The sequence below is a fragment of the Thunnus albacares genome, chromosome 16 (genome assembly GCF_914725855.1).
Source record: "Thunnus albacares chromosome 16, fThuAlb1.1, whole genome shotgun sequence".
In the NCBI taxonomy this organism is placed as follows: domain Eukaryota; kingdom Metazoa; phylum Chordata; class Actinopteri; order Scombriformes; family Scombridae; genus Thunnus; species Thunnus albacares.
Genome location: NC_058121.1, coordinates 28,117,314 through 28,143,412, shown reverse-complemented (window position 1 = coordinate 28,143,412; position 26,099 = coordinate 28,117,314). Strand labels below are relative to the sequence as shown.

General features: G+C 37.7%; 1 protein-coding gene across 2 annotated transcripts; it reads right to left on the bottom strand.

Annotated features, from left to right (window-relative positions):
• Window positions 1-101: 101 nt before the first annotated feature.
• On the bottom strand, window positions 102-26,099 carry unc93a (unc-93 homolog A). Of its 2 annotated transcripts, XM_044376404.1 has the most exons (9): window positions 25,995-26,099; window positions 12,447-12,605; window positions 11,203-11,384; window positions 8,695-8,924; window positions 6,459-6,587; window positions 5,556-5,767; window positions 4,545-4,680; window positions 4,306-4,437; window positions 102-1,807 (listed from the first exon to the last, which is right to left on the bottom strand). In XM_044376404.1, the coding sequence occupies exons 2-9, from the start codon at window positions 12,534-12,536 to the stop codon at window positions 1,518-1,520; spliced, it is 1,401 nt and encodes a 466-aa protein (XP_044232339.1). In that variant the 5' UTR covers window positions 12,537-12,605; window positions 25,995-26,099; the 3' UTR covers window positions 102-1,517. The 2 variants fall into 2 exon arrangements, with proteins under 2 accessions (XP_044232339.1, XP_044232340.1); XM_044376405.1 differs by lacking the exon at window positions 25,995-26,099 and having other exon boundaries at window positions 12,447-12,708.

Below are 26,099 nucleotides of genomic sequence, written 5' to 3'. Positions count from 1 at the left end.
ATTTTCTTTTTTTATTAATTATGAAAAAAGAGCTTCTGTTGACATCAGTTTGCAGACGATGCGGTTGTTTATTGTAGAGTCCAGTCTGTGAAGTGAGTTCATTTACTTTATTCCCACCAAACCTCTCTTCATATCATTATGCAAAAACATAATTGGTACCCAAAGCATTGAAGTTTATTACAGGTTGATTAAGAAATAGGACGGTACAGAGTTCAGAAGGTGTCATGAAAAAAAAAATATGATGAATCATTCTTATATCTGAAACTCATGAACTCTGAATACAGTGACCTTCAATTCTGTTGTAAAGGCAATAAATGAAGACATTTATTGAACTATTAAGAGATAGGGAAAACTAAACATATTTACATATATACAACTAAAATTAATGGAGACATGAATGAATGGATAAATTAGATAAACAAGTTATTGCCAGAATGAATGAATGTCAAAATTGAGTCAAAAACACAGTGAGGACTCAAGACTGTAACTACAGCATGAAGAACACATTATACAGATGAAGAACACAAAACATTTCACCCAAGAAAGCTACTTATTCTCATCATCAAGTCAGAACATACAGTATTATTGATTTGTGATATTTGTCACTAGAGGCTTTTTTGGATCCCTGCTGTAATTTTTAAATGTGATGTTATTTCTTTACATTTATTAATTTGGCAGGCACTTTTTGTACAAAGCAAAGAACAAATCAGGTACAATCCAAGCTACAGAACATCAAAAGGAAGCAGCTGAGAATAAGTTTCCTCATATTTTGTGGCAGCAAGTTGATTTCCATCCAAATGTAGCTCAAATTTCAACGGAAATTCCAGTAAATCGTCAAAAGAAGCTAAACGCGTGTCTCCATCCAATAGCAGTTATGTGACTATTAGGAGTTGGTTTGTCGAGATAAACACATGCTGCCACAAATTTTTCAGTCAGATGCCACAAAATCATTACAGAAGAAGATGACATAATTAAAAGAGCAACAGTCAGACCTCAAACAGTGAAAAACGATACATAAAACATGACGGAATTAGAGCATTTATGGACATTTAAGTCACATGCTTCCTTTACGTCATGATGTATTCGTTTCCACTCCTTTCACATCACATTTTGCTTTTACCCTTACACCAACGTTTCCACCTCAGCCAAGCATAAAAAAAAAGGTTTTTTTCAAAGTTTTTTATGTGCAAAATTTAAAATTGTGCATTAAAACAGGTGGATGAAAACCCACCACATAAGAGATCTCTATTCCACAAGTTTTAGGGGAAGGCTGCACCAGAAAAAAAAAATAAAGTCAGTGTTTGCAGTTTTGATCAGTTACTTGTCAACGCAAGAAGACGTGCTTCTGACTTCCCCTTCAATATCTCTCCATCATTCTCATCACATATTTTTTTTAAGTTTGTACAATGTGGCATTTTCAAGTAATTTCAACAATGTGGCGTCAGCATCAGACACCTGATTTGCAGCTGATAAAGACCAGGATGTGTTCAACAAGTAAAACACTTGACATTTAGTCTCTACATTTGTGTCTGGTTTATGATCTTGTTGTCATCTATTTCAAGGTCTTCTTTGTGATTTACGTAGGTCCCCTGATCGACAGGCGGCGTAGGATTCTTGCGTTCGTAGTACTCCACTATGGGGTAGGTGACGACGGTCAGCACCAGAACGGCCAGCAGGATGTACAGTTTATACTCCAGGCACAAGAAGGTGCTGTAGGCGAAGGCGATAACAAAACCGAGAGACTCCCACATACGGTAGTTGGCAAACGCTGCCTCTTTCTCCCTGGGGAAGAGGATGCCATAAATTGCTGCAGGACAGAAAGCAGACGAAGGGTGAACATCATAAACACAATCATTAATAATAAAATATTGTAAAAAGTGGTGGCTAGGTGAGTCAATCCTTGAAAAGATAAAAACAAAAAAGTCTAAAGCCCCCAAAAGGCTGCATCTTAAAGTGTGGACGTAACAAACAACAACATTAATGATTATGGTTTGTCCAACATGAAAAGGGTTCATCTTCTAGGGAGTATAAACGTTCTAAATGAATTTCAAGGCAATCTGCAGATTTTATTTTGATATTTCTTGTCTGCAATTGGAAATCTTGACAAATGCAGTAGTTGAACTTGTACCTTGAAACAGACTGACAATGAGTTTTAGTTAATTTTGACATAATTGTGGAAATAGACAACAGGTCAGGAGCGCCAAAGTTCTGTCTTGACTAAAAATAATCGTAACTCAAGGTCCACTAACGAGCCATTTCCAGAACGTTCAACCACATCTCACTGTCTTCGTTAGCAAATGGAGTTGTTGTCTCAGTTGCCATGGCGATAGCTCAGTTAGCTCCTACCAACACCATTCACTGATGCATCTGAAAGCTCTGGAATAAGCTAGTAAGTGGACCTAAATGCTAAAGTTAAGACTCCAGGGATGGAAATATTGGTTGGTTGGTGAGCTGAGCAAACACGCTGGTCCAGACTGAAACGGACCAAAGTGAATTGCCGTGAAACTTTTTAAGGACATTCATGGTTCCCACAGGAGGAACTGTAGTGACTCTGGTGGTTCCCTGACATGTACGCTGATGCATCAAAATGTATCTCAACATGTATCCTCATGGTCCCCAGAGGATGAATCCCAATGACTTTAGCAGGTTACATTGTTTGTTTAAAAATTATCTCAACAACTGTTGGATGAATTAAAATGAAATGTACAAACATTTGTGGTAGCTGAAAAAACTTTGTCAATCAGGCCTATAAATCTTCAGCTACACAACTTCTTTTAGTCTCCAAATTAGTCAAACAACTAAAAAATAAAAGAAAGTTTCTTCAAAGTTGAAGAAAAACACTCAGAGTTCAGTGCAATATTAGATTTACTGTGCAAATAGCAGTAATACAGCAAACCGAGGCTTGGTTCATGAAGCAAAAACCTAAAAACCAAATAAGAAACCATTATCTTATATACCCTGGAGAGCGCCTCCCAATGTGGTGTGTCAGGGTTCCTGCCATGTCACAAAGTCCAGGTATCTCCCATCATTAAAACCTCTTGCCACCAAATTTGATGTATTTCCAATACTGATCCCAGTGGACAGTCCCTGGCATTTCTTCACCTTTTTCTTCCACCATTATTTATCAATTTGCTTTTCATATTCAAATATTACCTAACACGCACTAAACAGCTTTTTAACATCAAGGCACTTAACCTCTTTTTCATCTCCTCTTCACTCTATTTCACCTTACTTCACCCTGCTTCCCTATCATGCTGCTGTTGGCAATTAGGCAAGTCCCTTATCTTCTTTTTGACATATTTATGACATTATGTTTATGCCAGCACCTCATTATCTCTTCTGTTGGCTGGTATCTGTGTCCACTCATGCTTGCAATTGTAGCCAAACATTTACAACACAGTCCACGTTGCCTATAAATCTTCATGACTTGCTCATGCCTCTTTTTGTAAGAGACACAAACTTCATACACCCACATTACCTCTCCACCTGACACAAAGTCACACATATATTAACTCATTTTGTCAGGATTAAATGTATTATATGCATATACCATGTTAATCACATAAAAAAAACCCACTACACATTCATATTCCCCTCAGGATGAATTGTAATAACTTGACCCTTGATAACGTGATCCCTGACTTTTCATCTAACACCATCATAGCATCCAGTACTTTTGTTTATGACCAAATACCTAAAAAACTAATGAAATTCCCATCAGCCTCAGCTGTACTTTGTGTTAAATGCTAATTAGCAAATATAGCATTAGCATCACAGCTGCAACAATTAGTCAATTAATCAGTTAGTTTGCCAACTACCAACTAACAGCCAACTATTTTGATAATCGATAGATAATTTTGAAAAGAACATTTCTAAATTCTCTGATTCCACCTTCTCAAATTTGAATATTTGGAAACAGTGATCAACATTTTTCACCATTTTCTGGCATTTTATAGACCAAACAAGTAATCAATGAGTCCAAAAATAATCAACAGATGAATCCATAATGAAAATAATCGTTAGTTGTAGCCCTAGTTCACAATGCTAACACACTAACCTAATTGGTGACCTATGTAAACATTACATTTTGACCATGTTAGCATGCTAACGTTGGCATCTTGCTCAAAGCACCACTGAAGAAGAGCCTTACACAGCAGCTAGCATAACTGTAGACTTGTACTCATCCTCAGGGGAGCACGAATATCCTGACAACATCTCCACTGTTGTCAATGAACACAAACAACTATCAGACAAACAAACTCATCGTACTGCATGAGGTATCCACACTGCACACCAGTTTCTTACCATTGGTCTGAGTTTGCCAGATAGCGTCTGCCATCCCCCACAGAGCGGGAAATACAAAAAAGACAGCCAGCTGGTCAGGATGAGGCTTCCAGAACAACAGAGCGATGATACAGGAAAAGTTGGCCAATGCAGCTGAAAACGGACAAATTCGACAATCAAATGGAAGTCAGCAGTTCATTCATACTGTTCATTCTAAACCTTAAAAGGTGAAAAACTAACTTAATTATGAGAGATCTTACCCAGGAAGATGAGTGCAGCTCTCCCGGTGTACCTCGCTAGTCTCCCAAAGAGAAAGGAGCAAAGAGAATTGGAGGCTCCAAAACACATCATCACAAAGCCGACATAATGGATCCCCAACGCACACGTCACGTAGTTCTGCAAGGAAACACAGCAAGATGTTTTTAAGCAAACAGATGTCACATATCCTTACAGGTCATATCTCATATATGAAACGACAGAAAGAAAAGAAAACAGAGAAACACAAAGATTTATATTACATATTATTTCATGTCAATTAGGGGGATTAACCACTTGGATTCTTTAAGAGCTCCTTCAAACAGAAGAGCCTTTTCCACCAAATCTAACTCTGACTGAACTGGTAGACTCCCACTAAAATACAGACAATAACATGGTTACTAATTTGCGTAAAGCCCTTTAAAGCCTCTTTCAGACATGAACCTTTATACATACATCTCTCACATATTTGGAGTCATTTTTATGTAAACAACAAGCAATCTTGCTACATCTTCTCTAGTAACATTTCTGTAACATTTCATTAACATTCCTAACACGGCTCGAACGGCGTCAGATTAACATGAAGGTGAAAAACAAGCACATTGGGAAATTAAATGTGTGACTAAATGACAGAGCTGCAATGATTGGTCAAATAATCTATTAAGACGATCAAAAGAAAGCTCTCCTGAAACTATTTTGATAATTTCAAGCAAAAATGCCAAATGTGATGGTTCACTGGTGAACATTTGCTGCTATTCGTTGTCTTACGTCATAATAAATTGAATATCTTTGGGTTTGAGACTGTTGATCGGACAAAACAAAACATTTAATGACATCACGTCGGGCTCTCGGAAATTGTGACGGGCGTATTTGACAGTTTTCTAAAATTTTAGAGACCGAACAATTGATCAAAAAGACATACAGATATGTATATCCAGAAAATGATGTGCATGTGGCACAATAATTAAAAACATCGATGTCTGGATGAATGTTTACGGCTTTAAAGATCTCCTCACCTTGGTGTACTCCCCGGAGAGGAAGCTCTGCTCGAAGCCGCTGTACATGGTGAGGGGGATGAGGGTCACCAGCCTCCAGTCCTTCAGCAGTCTGAATGTGGCCAGGAACGTCTGACAGAACGGCTCCCGGTTCTCACGGAACTGGCTGGTCTGTTCATGGTCGATGTTGTCCAGAAACACCGCCACAATGATCATGGCCAGCACACCCACACCTACAACCAACAGAGGATAGAAAACTGATGATGTGGATATCTGAAAAAGTACAACTGGTTTCTCTGATTACTTCAACACTGCTGGTTGAATTATTTTAATACTAGAGTTTATTTTCCCGGTTTTGCCACTAGTTCTGATCATCCAGGCCCAAAAAACATTTTCCTGCACACAATAATGGGAAAAGTAAAAGCTGTAAAACGGAGGAGACATTTTTTTGACCGTCACAACTCCGGCAAATTGACTTGTTTTACTATCAGAATTTGATCCATTTGGTCAGATAACATTTGGAAAGTCTAGAAGAGCTGCATGATTGAATTATTGTATCCTCGTTCAAGTTAGCAGTGCGCTAAACCAGAAGTTAGCCAGCTCAGCACAGAACATTCCTGCTCTATGGGACCAATGATCAGGAAGCGTGAGCAACATCCGGGTTATATCTTTGCAGCAGGAAGTGTTGAGCCTTCATGCGCCACTGAGCGACTTTCACAGGAATGAACGGAGCCTCCAATTCTCTTTATACATCCATGAGTTACCCCTGCTTCTTGTCTTTACGCTAAGCTAGGCTAATCGCCGTGTATCTTCAGCTATCTTCAGACATGACAGTGGTACCGTTTAACTATGGTGGCCCTGGAATGGAAAAGAAGAAATTTTTTCATTGTATTTTGTGAAATCCACAGGAAACCAATGATTTACCGATGTAGCATCCAACGAGTGTCCACACTAGCGACTGTGCAGGTCTGACGGGGGCGGTGCCGCTGGCGTTGACGACGAGGCCGCAGTCGGCCGCTCCACAGAGCTGCAGCTGCTCATATGGGATGTCAGCTGTCAGGAAAAAAAACAAAAAAAACAAGTCATTTAACTTGGATGAATACACAAAAATGAAGGAAGATAGTTTTTTAATCATGGTGGAAATGTTTTTTGTTTCTACAGTTTGTGGCTTCTGGGAAAAAGAAGATCATACACAGGCTCTAACGCCACTCTCATGTCATATCAGATTTACCATAATTACCAGTTTCTGACTTGTAAATAGTGTTCATGTCGGCCTCCAAGTCGTAATTACAACTGGGAACAAACTCTGATATGTACAACAAACATACACAGTATTTTAAACCCTCATACGACCAACTCAGTCATCATACAACCTTCCCAAGTTGTCAGAAATGTATTCACTTTGTAAATCGTTACCCACAATAAAAACGGATTAAATATTTGTGTCATGTTGTTCCTTCCCAGAAATGTGTCTCAACATGTGCCATCATCATCAGATGAGCTGATAACCTGGAGATCATTCACACCATAAAATAATATACTGCACACTTGTCATCATTGACTTTTATCACGCACCCTTTCTTATTCTCTTGTAAACTGAACCCATAAAAAGGCTGTAAGACACCAGTTAAACCTTGCCCACTGCTGGGTTTGTGTAGACGTGTGTGTGTATATGTGTGTGTGTGTGTGTGTGTGTGTGTGTTTCAGGTGAAGGCAGATGCAGAGACACGTGACATAATGCAGGAACTCAAAAGCAAATCTGAAATCACATCTAATGAAAAAATCAGACTCTGCACCGTGATGATAAAGTGATGTTCTGTCATCTGCTCTTCAGGTATCATTACTTCATCAGTGTGACTGATTTCCAGTTGAAACAAATGTAAACCAGTAGGCTACCAGTCATGGAGCAAACAGCAGAACAGGCAGAAAATAAGGATAAAATACTTTACTGGTCAGGCTTTTTAGTTACACCCCTAAGTGTCTCTTTCATGGGATAAAGGTACAGTCTCATTACACTTCTGTCCTACATATATTTGCTATTCCTTTGATTTCATATAATTTCTCTATTTATAAAGATAACAGCAGCTTTCCACAGTATACATTGTTTTGCCCGAGTCCTCATAGACTCATAGAGCTACAATGACCACGTTCATAGGAAATAAACCAGTGTGGAGGATTTATTTAGTTTTAACTTTGTCACTTAGATGAAGAAAAGCTTCTGATACTCTTAGTGTTTTATTCCTTTGTGCTGCTCCCTTTTCCTTAACCTCTTAATCTACATTTCGACACCTCTGGTCCTGTTCCCGCCTGCGATTATCATGTGTCCCCACATGTGTCTCGGGTGAGTAGGCGGTCCTTCAGCGTTGGCCAAGGACACATTCGGTAAACACTGCTTAAAAAAATGTGGCCACATGTGGCCCTGAGTGATCGGATCTCACACCAGTGTACTGGTGATCGGATCAAACATGACGCATTTTAATGACAGGTGTGAACAGGGCCTCTGAGAGCTGACGACCGGCTGAGATTACTTGTTTGTATAAAGTACTGTATACTGAAGAAGAGCATTTTTAAATAACCGAGCACCAGACTGTCAGTGTTAACCAGCTGGCAACGTTTTCTTCTGTTTAATCTCAGGTGACGAATTCAAACATCTGCTTCCATGAGAAGTGTCTATGTGCAGTCCTGCAGTCCTACAGGACACACCCACTTTACTACATGACGCCATTGCCCCGATGTTGTCCTGACCTTTGACCCCTAACCCTAACCATCCCCCACTGCTCATGCCTAAACCTACTGGGTTGCGTAAAGTAACTTTGACCTCACTGTGTTTGGAAATGGAGATTATTTATTTTTCTCGTCTTCCAGACTATAAACTGTCTCACAGACTGTTTACAGTTTGTGAACAGTCTCATCAGTATTTATTTATTACCTTTTTTACTTCAAGACTCTAAAAAAATCATATAATTTTCTTTTATTGTCACTAAGAGAGCAAATCTGACTGTTACTGTAAAATCTGTTTAAGTTTAAAATCTTAAATTTATTTGTTGCAGATATTTCAATGAATTTTACATTAAAATAACGAACAAACTAAACCAGAATTCAGTGGTTCAGTTTGTATTAAAGTGTTTATCAGTGCTGCCACTTTCAGTTGTCTTCATACCTATGTTGGTGTCCTGTCCGAAGATGAGCGACGACATGAGGTTCCCCCACACGGCGGATGATTGAAATATGAAAAAGAAGATGCCAAAGTATTGGTTGATGACATCTGAGCCTTTTTTGCCTTCCTTGGCAGCCTGCACGTTACCAGAGATGGTCAGGTAGGTGCATTTAGCCGACCACAGAGGAGAACCTCCCAAACCCAGGATGACTGAGGTGGGCATGAGGGTGTACCTGCAGGAGAGAGAGCAAAGGGAAAAACATTATTTCTTAACGCTACACTTTTACCTTTTATGTATTTTTTGGCCAGTTAGTGTCTCATGGTCTGGTTGCTGTTTTTGAGGCTCCAGGTTCTAGTGCCATTCTGTTGTGATATAAAATAACCCCAAAGTTTGCATACTCACTTTTAAAAAATATTTAACCCGAAAAACAGAAACTTTGCACACAAAGTCACATTTTTTAGCTTTACTAGTGTTGAGACCCTTGTAGAACAGCTGAGGATGGATCCTCATGAGTTTGGTGATACTGACTTTTCTTTTAATGCTACCAGCAAAGTTAAAATGTTCAGTTATCCAGAGAAAGCGCTCCGTGTCTGTGATGGATGGATTGGCAAAAAGTTTCATAAAGGCATCGATGGATCTGTGGGATATTTTAACCTGTTCAGACATTATCAATATAGTTCTGATCAAGTTATACAATAATTTACTTTGGAAGAGAATCAGTTATTTTATATAATTTGCAAAATCATTATTCTTCTCTTCCAGTCTTACTGAATGCACAAACAGTCAAGGATTTTACTTTATCATTAGATGTACATCAGGATATAATGTTAAATGGATCTGAGTGATACAGACGTGTATTTGATGTTTATTCCCATAAAGATATTGGATTTATTAGATTGTGGAATAGAATAAAGGAGAGCAGGATGGTGGTGTGGTCAAGGTTGGAACACCAAGTATTGGACGGACAAGAAATAGCTAATCATGGTGGAAAGTACCTGAGACAGGTAAATGTGTGAGGTCACAAGAGCTGCAGCGATGGGAGGAGCAGAAGTTAATAAAAATAATAAACATGCTGTAATGATACTTGTTAGACCAGCTCAGTTTACATCTGTTTGAATTTACAGTAAAACTATTTCTATATCAAACGATATGAGATCAATGTGTTTTCTCCTTTTATGATAAATTGAGCAGCGTGATGAGGAGCCGGAAACATCTGGACCAGATGAAGATCTATACAATCAATCCTAATGACTCTGAAGATCCCCGACATTATTACATCTGTCTCGTACTCTCAGATGTCATAATATCAATTTGTCCAGTGGTATCGGCTCTTTTTGTTTGTTTGTTTGTATTTAAAAACCTGCAAAACAAATTACAAATTACACTGTCACTGTTCTGAAGTACAGTCTCACACAGCTGCTAGCTAAAATGCTAAAATTTGTAATAATTTTGTCGTTTCTTTTCAGCAGCTGAAGAAAAACTTCATGATCTCCTTTATGATGTTGGATGTTTAATATGTTAGCAACAGCAGCAGCCCTGTTATGAGTCTTGTGGTATTAATATAATAATGTTAATATTTTAAAGCCGTTTTCAGACAAAACTGAACAGACGTGGCTCATTGATGTTTGTGCTTTGCTCTCTCAAGGTTCCCACGAATATAAATATCTACATGTGATCTGTAGTGAAGAGAACATTAGTCTGTGACTTCAAGTACTTCTGTTTATTTACATGTATTATACAGAAATGTACTTATATTATCTATATTGATTTTGTAAAGAAGTTGTAGTGCTCTTCTATAGAAGCCCAAAAGTGACACAATAAATAAATAAATGAAGAAATACAAAAAAAAAGTATATTATTATTTGTTTATTTATTTATTAGACATGTATTTATTTTCAGTTAATCATGGTCATTTATTACTTTATATCTATGTCCTGTGTCACTTTTGGGTACCATACTCTCTACTAGGGATGTGCAGAGAGCCCAGTATCTGTATTTGTATTTGTATTTGTTGAGGCAGCAAAATTATTTGTATTTGTATTCGAATAAAAGTGGAAAGAGGCTTAAAAATCCTGTTTTTGTTTTTTATTACGCTTTTAATTTTAAAAAATTAAAGTGGGGAACACCCCCAACTCCAGGAGTGATGTCCAAATTAGGAAATGTGCGTCATGTAGCAGGTGGATGTGACTCCCCTCGTTGAGACCTGCTGATAGACGTCACAGCGGAGCAGAGGAGAGACACTGAGATAGTGATGTAACCAACCTGTGTGCTGGTATTTAACATTTTTTCTTCCTGAAAACAAATAATTTCTAAAATATTTGTATGAAACAAATATTGTTTAAAAAAAAAAAACACTATTTGTGCTTTGCCAAATAACATATTTGTATTCGGACACACCCCTACTCTCTAAGCTGTGACAGTGTTGGAGATTATATTATTGTTTACAACCAAGTTATTACAAGTTCCTTAATCAGCAATAAAAATGTAAAAAAGCTGCAATGATTGATTACCATCCCGGGTAGAGGTTTCCAACGGAGTAGGAGACGTAGCAGGCCATGCCGGCGACGATGGTCCATTTACAGCCCAGATTTTTGATCATGATGGGAGGAAGAAACATGGAGGAGACGATGATGGCGCCGTAGATGACGCTCAGAGACGCTACGCCCATCCCATCCTCCGCGTTCAGGCTGCTCTGTAGGGACGGACAGGACGACGATGATGAAGATGAGGATGAAGATGTTGGCTCAGGGAAGGTCAGTTTAATGACAGTAAAGACAGTTCTGTTGAAATTACTTTTCCAACATGTCAAGATGTTTTATTTTCCCGCAAAACAAAAACTGACTCCTGTCAAAGTATCAGCTCCTAAAACTGTCATTGTAAAATAAAAATGTGATTTTCTGATTATTTCATTATTTAATTATATTTTATTGTATTGAACACACAGTTTAAAGTACAGATTTTTATCTTTGTGATCTCGACTATTGTAGGTCAGTGATTGGCCTTCTGATGGAAAATGAAAAGAAACTTTATAACCAACTGTAGTAAAAAAAATAAATAAAAAGAGCTGAAGACTGATGATAAAGAAGAGATGATCCCTCCTCTGCCACGGTTCCAGCTGGGTTATAATTTCTCTCTGTTTATGTAAGTTTCAGTATAATAACACACTTAATAAAATAGTCATCAACTATTTTATGTTGCCATTACCTGCAAAGTAAAATTGTCTACATTCACACCTGAAAAGCACCATTTTTGGATGATTTTTTTCAAGCTCTCTATTCTGCTACATATGCATTTATGAAGGAACGGTTGAATTCTCACACAGTTATCAGAGTTATCTTAAAGAACTTGAAAATATCTTGAAAGTAGCTCATTCTTTGAAACGGTGCCTTAGCGTGATGATTATATACAGCATGTTTTAACACTGTGTCCAAACAGGAATGCATTTCAATCATTTCTATCACACACATCTAAACTTACCAATACTTTTTTTTATTAGTGAATGTACTATCATGTGCTATCATGTAGAGGAAATCCATATGTCATGATATATGAAAGATTTTTATTACATTTCTAACTAAATGATGCACAAATAGTATTTTTCAATCCTTTAATTAGTTTTAACATGAATAAATCCCTTTAATCCCCATAATACTAACTTCAACTTTTCAGTATTTTTAATGTAACAATTAACCATAATTGAATTTTAAAAATGACATTTGATAGGTAAAATAATAATTGTGTATTTTCCACCTACCTGCAGGCTCTGCAGGCCTCCGTAAGCCGTGAACAGAGACAGAAACCCGATAGAGACGACCAGCACGTTCTTGAAGTTACGGCTGACCATGGTTGCCTTTTAAAAATAAAAAATAAAAAATAAAAAAAAAAAGGAAGAGAATCTTCACAGAACTTCCACCTTTAAGAAAAAGAAGAAAAAAGTAACTGAAGTGTTGTATATTTCAGGATCAATGCTCTTCATGCAGCAGCAACAACCGTTCAGGAGTAAAGTCACAGAGGTTCTCAGCTGAAAATGATTGTGATTCTGATAAACTCCTGTACTGGAAACAGCTGAGAACAAAGTCCAGCCCTGACACACACACACACACACACACACACACACACACACACACACACACACACACACACACACACACACACACATATTGCTCGGCTCGGTTTTTGCAGAGGAATCCTTATCATTTGGCCTCTGATTGCCTCCCACATTTCCAATTTTCACGTCATCATCAGTCACATGCTGTGACCTCGCTGCTTTGAATCATCGATATGTTTTGATGGTAAACTCTTCTTCTTCTTCATGTGCATATTTTCATCCCTTCAGCACTTTCAGTCTCACGTTCAGGTTTACAGTTTATACAATACAGTTCTCATCCATCTATACAGCAGCAGCAAAGGTTTATTACATGTTATTTCTGATACTTTTATGTCACAACAGCACCAACTCAGCTCAGTGTTCAGAGCTGGAAAGTAAAGTATATTTATGTGTGTGATGCTACTTTATACTTCCAGCAGCTTTACTTACTTTACAGATGAAGATTTGACATAAAATAACATCAAAATAAGCTAATAATAAGCTACCAGTGGTTCCCAGCGGGCTTGTGGCCCTTTATAAAGAATCAGTGTGTATTTGTGTCTCTTTGTCATGGTTCAGATGAACAGTTATAACATAATTGTTATATTAACTGTAGCAGAACTTTGTTTTCTCTTCTTTCCTAATCAATCATGTCACCACTCCTCATATTTATCTGGTGACTCTCAGAGAGCAGTTAAAACTAACTCCACCCCAACCGACTCATCACTATCAGTAATGTACTTTCTTTAATATATATATATATATAAATATATATATGTATAAAATATTACAGCCCCATTTTCTGCAAAACCAGAACTTTTACTTTAATACTTTAAGTACATTTTGCTGCTAATACTTATGTATTTTTACTTGAGTAGGATTTTGAATGCAGGACTTTTACTTGTAATGGAATATTTTTTTACACTTTTTTATTGCTGCTTTTACTGAAGTAAAAGATCTGAATTCTTCTTCCACTACTGGTCTTTACAACATGATCGCTTTGTTGTTGTCGTTTGAAGAATATGACAAAAAACACAGAGACCCTTCAATCTGCCGTCTGTTATCTCAGCTGTACTCAGGATGAAGCAACCCCAGCTTCAAGCTGATGTAAACTTTTATTAAACACAGATGTGGTCCAGATTTCATGAAGACCTTCTCACTGATAACAATAAATTCATGTTGACATGATGCTATAATAGGTTTGGTTAGATTCTAGAGAAATATACTGTAAATCAGTTTCTATTATGTTTCTATCAGATCATGTCAAACAGCTGCAAATACAAATGATTTTGTAGCATCAGTGTAAATGTAAATGCTGCTTCAGAGGCTTTTCCTTCCTTTAAATAAAGTATGATGTAATGGATATAACATGAATATGAACATGTGAGTTTAAAGTAAATCAAACTGAAAGATATTAGTTAAATCCATATTAACCAGTGGTGGAAGAAGTACTCAGATCCTTTTACTTAAAGTATCAAAAGTACTCAGTTGAGGTGCCTGAATACAAATATGTTAAAGCACAAATAGTGGGCTTTTCACAAATATTTGTTTAATACAAATATTTGTAAAATTATTTGTTTTTGGGAAGAAAAAAAACAAAACATGTCAAATACCAGCGAGCAGGTTAGTTACAGCCGCTATCTGCTCAGCAGGTCTCAATGAGGGGAGTCACATCCACCTGCTACATGATGCATATTTCTTAATTTGGACATCACTTAAATTTTCATTCAAGCGTAATAAAAACAAAACCAAAAACAGGATTTTTCAGCCTCTTTCCACTTTTATTCGAATACAAATAATTTTGCTGCCTCAACAAATACAGTAACAAACACAAATACTGGGCCCTCTGCACATCTCTAGTACTCAGTGCCCCTGAGACTTAGATATAATTATATCTTACATTATTTGATTCAATGTGCTTCGGTGAAAGGTCACCACATAAATCTGAAGAGTCGTGAGATGATTAACAAAGCTCTGCTACACAACAGTTAGGTAATAAAAACCATCTGAGAAGTTTTTCTCTCTTTGGTGAAACTGTAAAAGAACCTGCAGTCGTCTTCGCTACGTGACGATATGAGACACAGCTTCTTGTAAATTGTCACAAAGGTTGGAAACCACTGGTTTAATCTCTAATCACGTGTTGTATTTTATAAACTTATCGTATGTTTTTCTAATGTAAAATCTTAATCTGTAAAGTAACAACAACTGTCAGATAAATGTAATGCAGTAAAAAGTAGAATATTTCCCTCTGAGATGTAGTGCAGTGGAAGTATAACGCAGCAGAAAATGGAAATACTCGAGTATTTAAATGTTGTATTGGAGTAAATACTATCTAATGGTTATTTAAAGCTAAATGATGGATAGTCGTCGTCTTTACTGAGCAGACAGACGACAGAAAACTGAAACTGTCCAGATCAGCACAGAGAAGAACGAGGCAGAAAAATATCTTTCTTTCGTCTTCTTCATCCTATTAATCATCTCACGACCCTTCATGTTACTGGGATTTCAGCTCCCAGGTTGGGAAACTACTCTGACGTCCAACTATGTAGCTCTGTCAAAAGCATCAGGGTCAAACAGAATTAAAATGACTTTATTTCCAAAATCTAAAGACATCAGTAAGTAAGTGAATGTGCTGACTCTCTTGGCACAGGACAAACTGGTTTAAACTGGTCATTGAACTGTGAATATGATGCTTCTTGATCTTTACAGGAAAAGAAACTGTCCGTTGGACGACCATCAAAGTGCAGTGCGCCGTGTTTATGGTGGGTAATGCAGTGTGGGATTAGTGGAGAATTGCTTGATCACTCTATAAACACACGAAAAGAACATTATCATGTTTTGAAGTAATGTAAGCAAATAATAAAATCAGAAGTACAATGCATCGTATTTCTCTGGCGGTTCTTCAGAGTCTCTACAGGATCTAAAACATCTAGAACTCAGCCTGAAGGTTAGTGAGCAGCTCTCAGATAGTTCAGCTGGTCTGGAGAAGGAATAAAACAATAACACGGTGACGTTACGATCACAATGAACTGAAGAACAATAGATCAACACATTACAGAGACATAAAAATCTACAGAACTATGATTTGTCTTATTACTGACGTTAAACAACATAAACTAACTTACAGTCAACTGACTCATTTTACACAGAAAGGAGCTAAAATTTAAAATAAACATCAGCATGTTGATGATGAAGAGCAGGTGTTGAATGACAGACTTAGTTTATAGAACAACATTTGTAAAAATATATAATGTTTTATTCCAAGAGGACAAAGTAGTTTTGGCCAATCTGCCAAGACTGGAACAACTTATCACAATAACTACCATCCATTCACCACGACATGAAGAGTCTGATCATTACAAATCCAACTGGTGAACACTAGAACTGTTGTTTGTTGTCTTACTTGTCATTATTACGCTTCGTGTAAGAGCTGCTCTTGTTTATCATGAGCTTTGTATGTAACATCCACATTTTACCAGTCCTGACATTGTGTTTCTTGTTTCTATGCAGTGCAGACTTGTTTGTATCGACATATTTTCATTTTTTACTGCTTTTGTTGTTGTTTATTTGCATTTTCACTGTTTTTGTTGTTGTTTATTTGTATTTTCACCATTTTTATTGTTGTTTATTTGCATTTTCACTGTTTTTATTGTTGTTTATTTGTATTTTCAACGCTTTTATTTGCAATATTTGTGCCTCCAACTTTTTGCCTGCCCAGGGACAACAGATGAAAATGAGCCTTTCTGGATAACTCTGGCATATTTTCAGAAATGTTATTAATATGCACTGTCTCTGTCAAATAAAGTAATTAAATTAAATTAAAATTAAATACATTAAATGATAACCAGTATTTAAACCTGTCTCACACATTTACACGTTTGATGGTGAGAAATCAGAGCAATTTTCAAACTGTGACTGTCAAAATGTTTTCTGTGTATCATTAACTTTCATATTGTACGTTGTTATACATTAATAGAGAACCATACATAATTAAAGAAACATAAAGTATCAAACACCTGAGTTAAAAATGAAAACAAGTTGTTCACACCTGTTTAAAGTCTCTCAGTTACTTCGTCATTCACCAGAGTTATAAGCATTAAAATGACAAACACATTAATTTATTAGATTTATAAATATCTGTGATGTTTTTTTAACAGCTGCTGAAGCAGCACAGAGGTGTGTTTGTTATTGAGTAATCCAAACTGTCAGCTCAATAAAGCTGTTATGAAACACTGAATTCCTGAGTGTCATCGAGAGTCGTAATATCATAAACTGATAGTAACTATGACAACGTGTGTGTTGATTACACTGACAACAGCTTGACTTTGGACTGTTTACATCAGATGTAATAGTTTACATAAAGTAAGTGGAACAAACTCTCTGGATTGACTCTTCTGTCCGCTGAATAAACCTGATCAGATTTATTTGCTCTGAAACTGATGAAATGAATGAATTTGTTTAGCTGCTGTTCTATCAGATGTTTATATGTTTATTGAGTCTTTATGAACGTCTCCACCCTGCTGTTAAAACACTGTTTGGTGTGTCTGTGTACATTCGTTAATGAGTTTCCTGTTATAAGGTACGCAACTGATAAGATCTTGTTTATTTATAGCTCGTCATCCTCTGATATGAGAGGAGTGATGCGTTCTGATTAAATAAACTAGAGACTGTTACCTGCTGGAAGCTCTGAATCCGAATAATAAAAGGTTTAAAAAGTCTTCTGTCAAATATAAATGTTATTTCTATGACTCGACTCGCTCGAATAACTCTTTAAAGAATGTGTTTGTTAAGTTATATTTTAATGTGAACCAATAATATTCACATACATGATCATTTTTGTAGATAAATTGATAGAAGATAACAAACATGTAGCCTCAGTACATGTGTGTATAGTATATCCACACACACACTGAGCTTAATATGTGTGCATACAATCATGAACAGCTGCAATGATTAGTCAATTAATCGATTAGTTGCCATCTATTTAAATTAATCGCCAACGATTTTGACAATCGATTAATTGTTTTGAGTCATTTTTTAAGAAGAAAATGTTCAGATTCTCTGATTCAGCGTCTTAAATGTGAATATTTTCCTGGTTTCTTTAGTCCTTTATGATTAATATCTTTGTCTTTCTGAATATATTTGTGTTGTGGACAAAACAAGACGTTTGAGGACGTCAGCTTGGACTTTAGGAAACACTGATCAACATTTTTCACAGTTTTCTGACATTTTATGGACCAAACAACTAATCGATTAATAATAGAATAATCAACAGATGAATCGATCGGTGCATCAACACAAAACACAAATGTGCAGATACACAAACAAACTGTACATTCACACATTCAGTCATAAAGTTTCTCCCTGATATAACTGATTCATTTTGCCTTTTTTTTTGTTTGTTTTATTTATAAATGGATTTAAATTTATTTGATAAACAGTCGACTCTCATCACAGTCTGTAAACAGCCACTAGAGGGAAGTAGAGTCTGTAAATACACTTTAAAACCAACTGCTGAGATATTGTATGTTGCAGTAAAGTGATAAAAGTTCCACATCAACATAAAGCACAGCTGACTGGACGAGAGTAAAACCCACCTGCATGTTTTAAATGACAGTCAGCAGTTATATATATAATAATAATATATATAAACAGGTTATATTAGTCTTAAACAGGCTGTAAGATACATTTTACAGGTTTGTATTTTACACATTCATTCAGCAGCACGTTTGAGCCGCAACAGATTAATGTTTGTCATGTATTTACATGAACACCTTCACTGATCATCTTAGGAACAAGAACATGTTGTTGTTGTTGTTGTTGTTGTTGTTGTTGTTGTTGTTGTTGTTGTTGTATAATGTTGTATTCTACTTTGAACTCCAACACATGTATCTGACAGCTGGAGTCACTTTGCAAATAAAGATTTTACGTTACAAAACTTCTGATTATCATTGTTTAAACAATCTGTAAATGAGTTCATATCAGCTTTACCTCAACATGCTCAGGGATGGGACTCCCGGTGGAGAACCGGTTCCAAATTGTCCGATCCATCGGGAATCATCTGTCTCAGAGTTTATCAGTTCTTTTATAGCTTCAGGCATGTTTTCCTGACAGTTGCACATTGCAAAACAATGACGATGATGTCAAACTTATGTGTCTCCACTGCCAGAAACTTACAACAAGAAGGAGTCACAGCAACAGTTGTGGTTGTAACGTCTATAAAATGACAATATGCTGAAACATCTTTTTACACAACAAGGACTTCAATTCAATTTTATTTTATTTATATAGCGCCAAATCATAAACGAAGTTATCTCAGGTCACTTCTCACATAGAGCAGGTCTACACTGAACTCTGTAGCCTCTTAACATCCAACATTGTTTTGGGGAGTTTTCACCTATTTGGCATCACCAGATGGAAAAGCTGATAACAGGAGAACTGTGAGGCCAACATGCATGAATCAGGTTTCATTTGAACAGAAACATCTTCTAGTTTCTGGAAATGTTGCTTGTTCAGCATGTTGCAAAACACAACCAGGAATACATCAGTTCAAATATGCATCAAAAAAGTGTTCTGGGGGCTTATTCTATAAATATGAACAAATATGACTCTATAATGACTCATATTTGAATAACTAGGACATGCTTTATGCCAGAACTGTGTAAATCACCACATATCTTCTACATCTTGTCAAGCACACCTGTATATAACTCCAGACCTCTGGGTCTAACCTTCTGGGATTTAGGGAGTTCTTAGTCTGTGGTGTCACTGGTGTCACCACAAATGTCTCTGAAACGTGTCCAAGTGGCCAAATTATGTCAGTGATGCTGAGCTGCTTCTAACCGGCTTCAGCGGGTCACCGGAGACCCGGTGGATGTTAAGAGGTTAACTTACAGAGATCCAACATTCCCTCAGCAGCAGTTGGCAACAGTGGCAAAGAAGAAAAATCCCCTTTAACGGGAAGAAACCTCAAACAGAACAGAACAGAACAGAACCAGGCTGCAGGTGGGCGGGAGAGAGAAGCAGAAAAACAACAATAATAACAATGTTATCATTCTGTCAAATATGTCACAGCTTCCCAACCAAGCTACTATTTTTGATCAGGAATCAATAAGGGAATTGATGAAGAATCGGGCCGATAAGCAACAACATAAAATTGCTGCTTACACATGAATGTGTCAGTAATAATAATATGAGAATATTATATAATAATATGATATTCTGACAGATATTTTGCTAATAAAACTGTATCTTTACATAAATAAAACTTCTACTTTACATTAAAGGAGATTATCTCCTGACATTTATTGAATCGATACATAAAACAAACCTACTTTTACTCTGAAATTTCTTCCAGAGCTGTAAAATAACAGTGAACTTCAACCTTCAGGCCTGAACAGAGAATGATGTGATTCTCATTTAAAGAAGTTGAAACTCTGCAGCTTTTATCAACATCATCCTGCAAAAATCCAATCAATATTCTTCCATAAGGTGAATAGTATGTTCCTGCCCACACACACACACACACACACACACACACACACACACACACACACACACAGAGCGAGCTCCAGAGGATTTAGATATGTCTATCTTATATAAAGACTAATACCTTCGCCCCACCAACATCTCAGCTCACCTCACCGGGAGTCGTTTCCAGCTTAACGTTTCCCTCCACAATCTCCGGCTGCCTTTTATACGCCCACTAAAGAACAGCCAGGCCGCGTCCAAACATTCCCTTCATTTCTATTTTATACCATCTGCCTTTCGTCATTGCAACTCTTTGCCCCACCGACACTCCCTCATCCCCGTCTCCCACACTTTTTTTTCCCTTTCTTTCCCTGCAACTCCTCTTTTCTGCAGGCTGGAAGGCATTGTTTGGGTGTTTTTCTACTAATATGCCAAATGAAATAAAGGAGACAGTGTTGTTTTTCACTTCACCTTCACCAATGAAATGCATGTTTCATATTTTTTTTTAAATTTTTAGATGTTTTTCACCATTTCAGACATTCATTGAGCTGCTGAGGAAGCGCAGTGACACTTTGCTAGCATGTTGTGCTACATATCACAACCTCTTCACTTTATACTAAAAAAGTTCTTTGAGAAATTTTAATGTAGCACAAAGTCAAGCTCTCTGACATGTTTTTAATACTTAATACAGTGCTGGATACACACTCACACACACACAGAGCACTTGCAAGTAGATCATTTCATTGTTGGTTTGCCTCCAAACATGAGATCCCACAAGTTGCATCAATTGCTGCTTTTGAGTGCTGTGGGAAATTAAAAACTCACATCTACAGCGCAGAGGAAAGACAAACTGGACGGTAGTCTAGATGTCCAGAGCAACATCTAAACATCTCTCTGTCTGAATAGCTTCCAACATGCATGTTTTTTCTCTGATACGCCTCCTTTGATATTTTACGTTAGTAATTTAGAGTCGTATTTGTGAGTGCGCCCTCTTCAAAGTGGGACTTTACGACGCGTCCATGAACGCAGCATGTGTTGCACAGGCAGCAGCAGACACTGTTTTCTGAAATTACACATTTATGCCTTATTTGTTCTCTTGGATATTAATCTTAAGCCTCAGGAACAAAACTCTCATCAGAAGACTTTATACAAGCTGAACAGAACTTCTTAAGACAAGTAAACAAACCTCACTGTGTAAAGTCAGTTGAGTCCTTTAATAATTTTAATTTGATCCAAATGTTTCATTAGAATCACTTCAGCTAAAGTTTTTCCCTTTAAAAAACAATAATTCTCCGATCTATTCTGAGACAAACATGTAATCAGCCGAGTTTTAACTGACAACACTTTGAGTAAAAGGTTAATTTCAGATCCATGTGTCAGTTTAACTCTAATTACAGCATTTTAATATATATTCATCAAGTACAATTAATGTAAAAACACTTATACTGACACACAGAGAGAAAAACACTTCACAGCTCAGAGATATAATGTTCTGTATCTATCACTGTGTGAGTATTTGATGTTTTCTTTAAATGACTAAAACACAAAGTCTAATTATTCAGTTAAATACAATCATGTAGCCACGCAGGCGTCTGATTGGTTGGTTTGACTTTAACTACTGAGACTGGTTTATCCTCCCTGAGTGTTTATTGGCTGGATAAATTGACCAAAGAAACCTCTCTCTACACACACACACACACACACACACACACACACACACACACACACACACAAACAAACACACTCCGCTGGGCCCTGCGGTAGAGAATTACAGGTATTAGGGTGCAGACAGACAGGTATGTCTGCTCTGCTTCAGATATGAGCTGAAAGCTCTGTGAGCAGACTGGCTCAGGGCACTTCAATAATACACCTCCCTGCAAGTGTGTGTGTGTGTGTGTGTGCGTGTGTGTGTGTGTGTGTGTGTGTGTGTGTGTGTGTGTGTGTGTAGAGAGTGTTTACCACTAGAGGACGCTGTTACACACAAAAGAAAGACTGGTGTGTCAGCTCAGCTGAGTTTGGAGTCTGGCTGTGATCCAGACCAGTGGAAGGAATCCACCATAATCCCAGTGCCTAAAAAGACACACGCTAATGACCTGAACAGTGTGTGAAACACCTCTCCAGTATGGTGGCAGAGAGACTGGATCCATTCCAGTTTGCCTTACAAGTCAAAACGCAGGGTAGAGGTGCACCTGGACTCAGCAAATCCCCAAACTAGGACTTTATTCATGGATTCTCTTCTGCTTTTAATACTGTAAACAGTCTCCTGCACCACCTAGCGGAGCTTCAGGTCGACCCGACGCTGTTTTTATGGGTTAAGAGGTTTTATCCCTGATTCTCTTCTCTGTTTACACCAACAACACCTCCTGCAGCAGCGAAGGAAGGACGCTTTTAAAGTAAGACTCGGCCCCAGTGGTCCACCTGACTGGCACCAGTGCTGCTCTGCCTCAATCCCATCAGGCAGTAAACAACCTGGTCTGGACATTTCAAGGAAAGTTTCCTCCAGCTCAGCATCACCGAGACCAAAGAGCTGTGCTGCAGAACCAGACTCACAACCGTCGCCTCTTTTCTAGCCCCTCAGCATCGAAGGCCAGCTGGTAGAACAAGACAGACAGACACCCGGCAGCACATCGGCTCTATATACAAGAAATCCCAGCAGTGCCTCCACCTGCTGACCAAGCTCAGGACGTTTAATATCAACTAATTGAGTCCCTCACCACCAAACACAAAACAAAACTCTCCCACATCACTAATCAGACCAGCAAAATAATTGGTTCACCCCAAACTCTCCTATCTGAACTCTCTGATCAAGCATCCCACCCCCCCTCCTCCACCAGTCCTCCCAGTTACTGCCATCAGGTCGACGCTACAGAGTCCCACTGTCCCTGAAAGACATCTACAAAAAAATCTAATTAAAATAGGCACTGCACTCTTATCTGTTCAGATGTCTTTCTGCAGGTGGAGCTGTTCTCTCAGTCGGTTCAGTGTTTAGTTTATTCTGAAAATAACTAGACATTTAAAACAGCAGATAAACTTGATGTACATGAAATCACGTCTGTGTTGTTGTTTTATAAAAAACGCTGCAGGTTATTACTGAAAACTGAGCATGTAAATCGGTTAAATGAGGAGAAGATTACAAGGCTTTTGTCTTTCTTTTGATGCCGTCTGAGGGTAAAGTGGGACTAATGCTTCATACAGGCCGCTGAGAGCTGTGAAGGAAGAATTCATTATTCCAGATTGAGCCGGGTCACACTCTTTAATCCCAGACCCCTACCTGTCTGACTGCTACAGAGTCATGGGAAAAACCTCTCTCTCTCACACACACACACACACACACACACACACACACACACACACTGTCTTCCTCTTCCAAACTCTCTTTTCTCACCCAATCCTGCGGCTCTCTCGCCCCAAATCCCTCCTGGAATCTCAGACCTGTGTGTGAACCTGACTGCGGTCTGACTGATATTAGTTTTTTTTTTAAAGACTGAGACCGATAACTGATCCTTCTGGATTGAAGATGCTGACAGGCTCCATATCTTTAAACCTGAGTATAAACTAAATGTAATAGATAATCATTATAATAAAAGATATTTCTACATGCAGTCTGATGGAAATCTAAAGCTACAGGCTTCTCATACAACCAGTGAAGTATTTATTATAAGCATGTAATCAATCAATCTGCATCATGTGATTCATATCAGAGCACACACACTAAACCATTAATAACAAAGACATCCAGCCAATAAGTCACATAATAAACATAATAAACAGAAACAGAAAAGTTGTTTGTATCCAGTAATCAGTCGAGTCGATGACAGTCATCAGTAGATGCCAAATGATTGAGGTTTGCTACAAGACTCAGCAGCCTGTTTTATTTATACTGAACATGTTTGGACTGAAATCATGTTATTAATATGTGAAATCTAATTTGTTTTTCTTCATATTCCACGTCCTCTTTATTTAGTGTTTACTGTATCTATATTTTCTAGCCTTGCTAGCAGCACAGCAGTAATGTAGGTCTGTCTTCTGTTTGTTAATCCCAACAACTATTGGATGGATTGCAATGATATTTTCTACAAGTATTATATTATTATTACTCTTATGGAAATTCCTTGTGTGTCCACAGTGATTATCAGACATATAAATCAATAACAACAGATATTATAGGACAGCATAGTGCTCCATAATATCATACAGTATAAAACCTAAAGTCCTACAACAGAGTACGAGTGACACAACTCTGATATCACGAAGGATCTCTGAGAGTCTGCAAAGCTGGAACCTTTTACCTTCATCCTGATGGTAACTACTCATCTTCACCACAGAGAGGATGTGATACGTCACCACTCAGGACTCGCTGAGGAGAGTCAAACTGTGCTGTTGTTGACCCACAATCTTACTAGGGGTGTGCCCGATTACAAATACATTATTCAGCAAAGCACAAATAGTCGGGTTTTTTTTTACGAATATTTGTTTTATACAAATATTCTAAATATTATTTGTGTTCAGGAAGAAAAAAAACCATGTCAAATACTAGCGTGCAGGTCGGTTACATCACTATCTCAGTGTCTCTCCTCTGCTCCGCTGTGACGTCTATCAGCAGGTCTCAGTGAGGGGAGTCACATCCACCTGCTACATGACGCACATTTCCTAATGTGGACATCAGTCCCGGAGTTGGGGGTGTTCCCCAGAGATAAAGCTGAACTACTGACACATGCAAAGTGCTCCCAACGGACTCTCCATAACCTGTTGTTCCTCTTCTCCTTTCCACAAAGTTAGATTGTAAAAAATAGGCAATAAATGAAAAGTGCAAAGCAATAATCATCTTTGAAGTTCCTCCCTACACGTTACACACTGTGGTGTCTCTGTGTTATGGGTGTATAAATAGGTAGAGGTCTGTCTTAGTAAAGTTTTATCTCAGTAGTCAGCGCAGTCGTCTATGATCTGGGAGACTCCAGTTTGAGACCCGATGTGGGGACGTCGTCCTTCATAAGGTAGTTTATTCATGAACACTTATTGTAACACTTTAATTTTCTAAAATTAACAGCGTAATAAAAACAAAAGCAGGATTTTTAAGCCTCTTTCCACTTTTATCGAATACAAATACAGATCATTTTGCTGCCTCAACAAATACAGATACAAATACAGATACTGGGCTCTCTGCACATCCCTGAATCTTACTAAACATAGTAACAATCTTACTGAGACAGTGAGAAATACCAAGCAGAAAGTTAAAATGCTTTCCACGAATAAACAATGAAAGGGAACCAGTATCTTTCTGTCCACTCATAACTGTCGAGGCTTATGTATGAAGTATAATTACTATCATACAGTTTTTCATGGTCCCTGGCCTTTCATCTCACGTCACCATGAGGGTGAAATTTGTGGTTTTCAGTGAAAAATCTCAACAACTATCGGATGGATCGCCATGAAATTTGGTTCCTGTTCTCAGGATGATGAAATGATCCTTTAACTTTTCATCTTAAGCCATCATCAGGTGGTCAAAACCTTCATTTGTCCAATAATAAAATCTGATAAATGTTTACTAAAGCAATTAAGTCTCTCTGAGTTGAAACAGTCAGCTGTGACGCCACCACGCCGCTCCAGCAAGGTTCAAAGTTCACTCATATAGTGTTTACTTTATAGTTCACTTTATAGTTCATTACTGTAATAACACACAATGACCAACAAGACAGCGATACTACATCTGCATGGTAGTTAAACATTAACGACTGGTCTCCTTACCTGTCCAACAAAACGTATTTCCACCTCTGCATCTGTACTCTACATAATGATGTTTTCCTGAGTCCGAGGTTTCCTCCACTTATAAAACGCTGCACTGATGTTCAC

What these genes read in the sequence shown, in the direction of transcription:
- unc93a (XM_044376404.1), bottom strand. Translation starts at nt 12,536, where the DNA reads ATGGTCAGCCGTAACTTCAAGAACGTGCTGGTCGTCTCTATCGGGTTT. An exon ending in GGAAACCTCTACCCGGGATG is followed by an intron (nt 8,925 to 11,202) that starts GTAATCAATCAT and finishes TCTCTCCTGCAG; the next exon opens with GTACACCCTCATGCCCACCT. An exon ending in AGCTGCACTCATCTTCCTGG is followed by an intron (nt 4,438 to 4,544) that starts GTAAGATCTCTC and finishes GTCCGTTTTCAG; the next exon opens with CTGCATTGGCCAACTTTTCC.